The sequence below is a fragment of the Gracilinanus agilis genome, chromosome 2 (genome assembly GCF_016433145.1).
Source record: "Gracilinanus agilis isolate LMUSP501 chromosome 2, AgileGrace, whole genome shotgun sequence".
NCBI classification, from domain to species: Eukaryota; Metazoa; Chordata; class Mammalia; order Didelphimorphia; family Didelphidae; genus Gracilinanus; species Gracilinanus agilis.
The window spans coordinates 448740809-448744230 of NC_058131.1; the positions used below are offsets into that span (position 1 = coordinate 448740809).

At 47.1% G+C, this 3422-nt stretch overlaps 1 protein-coding gene across 1 annotated transcript; it reads right to left on the reverse strand.

Moving 5' to 3' along the window:
* Positions 1–416: 416 nt before the first annotated feature.
* NKX2-8 (NK2 homeobox 8) lies at positions 417–2116 on the reverse strand. Its single transcript, XM_044661961.1, has 2 exons — positions 1966–2116; positions 417–982 (listed from the first exon to the last, which is right to left on the reverse strand). The coding sequence occupies exons 1-2, from the start codon at positions 2114–2116 to the stop codon at positions 417–419; spliced, it is 717 nt and encodes a 238-aa protein (XP_044517896.1).
* Positions 2117–3422: the final 1306 nt, after the last annotated feature.

Here is a 3422-nt window from a genome sequence, read left to right on the forward strand (position 1 = left end):
AGGGAAGGAATCCCAATACACTTTATTTGCATTAGTACTACTACAAAAATGTTCTATTTCTTTAAAAAAAATCGGTTGTTTTCCATAAAATAGCTACTTTAAAAAATATACAATACGATTTAAACAATTCGTTTAACTGATGAATTTGTAGTTAGGGAGAGGACAAGAGGAAAATATTGATAAATTCTATTCCTTGCCTTCTCCAAGATTTGGGTTTAGGAGTAGCAGAAAGGGCAGGTGCTAGGTGGGCAGAGAATTGCCACAGTCATCCAATGTCCCTAGAATTTAAAAACAGATTCGAGACTGCAGGGCAGGTTCTAGGTGTGCAAGTGAATTTCTGTTAAGTTCATTTGAAAGGTGGGAATAAGTAGGGAGAGAGACCCAAGATATCCCTTTCTCCTCTGTGCTGTTGAGTCTCACCAGTTCCAAGAGACTAGCGTCGGGTGCCCTAAATGCTGATTAACGTGAAATAGGCTAAGCGCAGCAGTGGGACTGGCGGGGAAAGAAGCATAGCCTGGAAGCATGCAAGCGGAGGCGGTGGCAGCTTGAGCCAAATTCGGCTTGTCCAGAGCAGTTGCCAGATTAGGTTCACAACCTTGGCAAGCCTTTTGGTCACGGACTAATATCGGGACTACCACCCGGCGTAACAACCCAGGAGTTGGACTCAGGTCCGCGACACAGGCAGGACCCAGAGGCCCGTGACTCCGGGCACGCTTCATCTTGTAGCGGTGGTTCTGGAACCAGATTTTGACTTGAGTGGGCGTCAGGCTCAAGAGTCGAGCCAGCTGTTCCCTCTCTGGAGCCGAAAGGTAGCGCTGCTGCCGGAAACGCCGCTCCAGTTCCAGAGTCTGAGCCTTGGAGAATAGCACCCGCCGCTTCTTCCTCTTTTCCAAGTCGGAACCAGGTAGCTCTGCAGGAGGCAGGGGCGGAAGCCGCGGTGTGGAGTCTGACAGATTGGTCTCTGCGCTACTCTCGTCTGAAGCTGAGAGAACAGCAAAGGAAATGCAACACGTTGAGGGAGCGGCACAGAGTGCCCGAGTCCAGCCAACGTACTCTATCCACATTGGTCTGGAAAGATCTCTAAGGTCTTTGAATTAGATACTGTCATCCTTTCCACCTACACCCACCCCTCACCCCCTTTTCCGAGAGCCTGCTCAACAACTTTGTTTCTCTTTCTCTAACTTGTGCTGACACCAGAACTTCTCTCAGAACCCATAAATGACTATACAGACCTGAGATCGTTTTCCGACCTAAGTAAATATCTTGACAATAATATATTAAAATAATAAATAAATCTGAGTAGATAATAATAACATACACTGGCATTTAACCAAATTTTGATTGTGTGCCTCTGGGCATCCTTTGGTAGATAAATTTGCCGTAATGTCACCTCTTCCCCATTCCTCCCCCATTCTAGTTGGCAAGGAATAAATCCTACTGATGAATATTTCCCAGATCTGTTCTAGAGAGAAACAAGCTGCTTTTCCTAGAGTTTAAAATACCCGTTAAAACCAGGGGGTGTGAAGGGGGGAGGGGGAAAGGGACGTAAATGAATGAGTAAAAGAAATTGTCCTTTTAAAAACTGGACGTTTTTAATAACTAGGAAACGAAATTCTAATAATCGGGAAAATTGAGGAGGCTGACAACTTTATAACTCCTTTCCCTGACTAGCTTGGTGTTTAGTTTGAGAGGACAGAGTTCTTGGTTTCGAACTTTGAGTTTAAATTAGAAACCTGTGCTGGGAACAGTGGCTTCGGAAGGCTCCATATGGAGGCGTTCATTGAAGCCATTTGATTTCTGGCTGCTTAGCAAAGGGGTGCTATCTATGCCTTTCAGGGTTAGAGACTTAGATTCGTCCAGGGTTCCTAAGAACCTAGTCAATATCCAGACTGGAATACACAACCCCTGCCCAGGTTACCATCCCCGCATCCCCTAAGGAGCAAGCCGAAACCGCCACTCACTCACAGGGGTAGTGACTTCGGTCATTCTCCATCCATTTGGAGTAAGGACCACCGGTCGGTGGTTCCGAGTCTCCTTTCCGCAGGTGCTGTGCATCTTGTTCGGGTAAATCCAGGAGACTGCGCACAGTGAAGTTAATACGTCCAGACGTGCCCATGGCAGCACTAGTCTGCGAGGGGTGGGCAAATGGGAGCTGTGGGGCAGCTGGAAACACGGAGGCTCCCGGAGGCGTGAGCAAGGAATATTAGTATAGTTTACAGGAGGATCCCTATTTATATAAATAGCTCTCCCAACCGTGGCTGCTTTGAAAACCGTCTCTGTCTATATTAAGTACCTGAATTAGATTGGGGGTTTTAACCCTAAAAGGAGACAGGAAGGTGCCACCTCAGTCTTCTTCTCAGCCCCTCCCCTCCCCGTTACCTCCCAGAGACAGCAGGAAACAGACTTTAGCTTTAGAGATTCTGTCTGATTAGGCTAAAGTGGGGACAGATAATGGGGATTCTTACCAGTGAATAACATCTTGGGTGGCAAGCAATAGTCCACCACCCGCCCACCTCTTCTATTCCCCATCCCACCCCCCACCTCCACCCCACCCCCAGCCTCCACCCTCCACTAACACCCGTTTCCTTCTCCTCTAACTGACACAGTCTGGTCCTCATCAGTCCTAGAAGTCTGGAGGAGAGTGAGGGTGGATATGAGGGTGGGATGGGTATGTTTTATGAGGATCCAGGAATTTATGCCCTGTTTGCTTTATTCATTGAGGTTGTTTGCTGGTTTGTTAGTTTCCTCCCAATTATCAGGGAAGTGATTTACAAGGGTGGAGTTAAAAGGCCCTCCTCCATCTTCTCTCCCCTCCCCCTCCACTTCACCCCTAAGGAAACAGTCTGCCATTCATCTATGTAGCTGTATATTCACAGAACGTTGGCATTTCTGTTTCTGCGGATGCTGACCACACTGGATGCAGATTCATCCCTAATTTATTTGAAATGGTTTCAGCTCCTGGCCTTTCAGAGTGAGTGTCATCAGGTTCACTGGCCCTGGGGTTTAGGATTGTCAATCACTGCCAGTGCCTGGTCTCAGGGGTTTCAGGGCCAGGTAGGTCTGATGTTTACTCTAAACTGAATCACTCTAGAATATGGTAACATTGCTTTGAATCCAACATAACTGCTTCACATCTTATCTTCCTTCCATCTGTGGCCTCCTTTCTTCGATTCCCTTGGCAAGACCAGCCAAAGTAGTGATGAAAGAGATGGGAAGAGGCCAGCCTGACTTTTGGAAAAGTGGTTTTTACCACCCTCTGCAGAAGCAGCCGGGCCACAAAAGTCCCCTACCCCTAGAGATTCTGCAAAAAACTATCTCATAATTCTTATCTCTGTGGATTCCTATTAGAGAAAGGAAAGTAAGGGGTAAAAAATCCTATAGGCCACTGGTGTGGAACTCAAATAGAAAAGGGGGAGGGAAGA

Coding starts and splice junctions, on each gene's coding strand:
- NKX2-8 (XM_044661961.1), bottom strand. CDS start 2,116: ATGGGCACGTCTGGACGTATTAACTTCACTGTGCGCAGTCTCCTGGAT. Junction 983..1,965: donor TGACCGAAGTCACTACCCCT/GTGAGTGAGTGG, acceptor CTGTTCTCTCAG/CTTCAGACGAGAGTAGCGCA.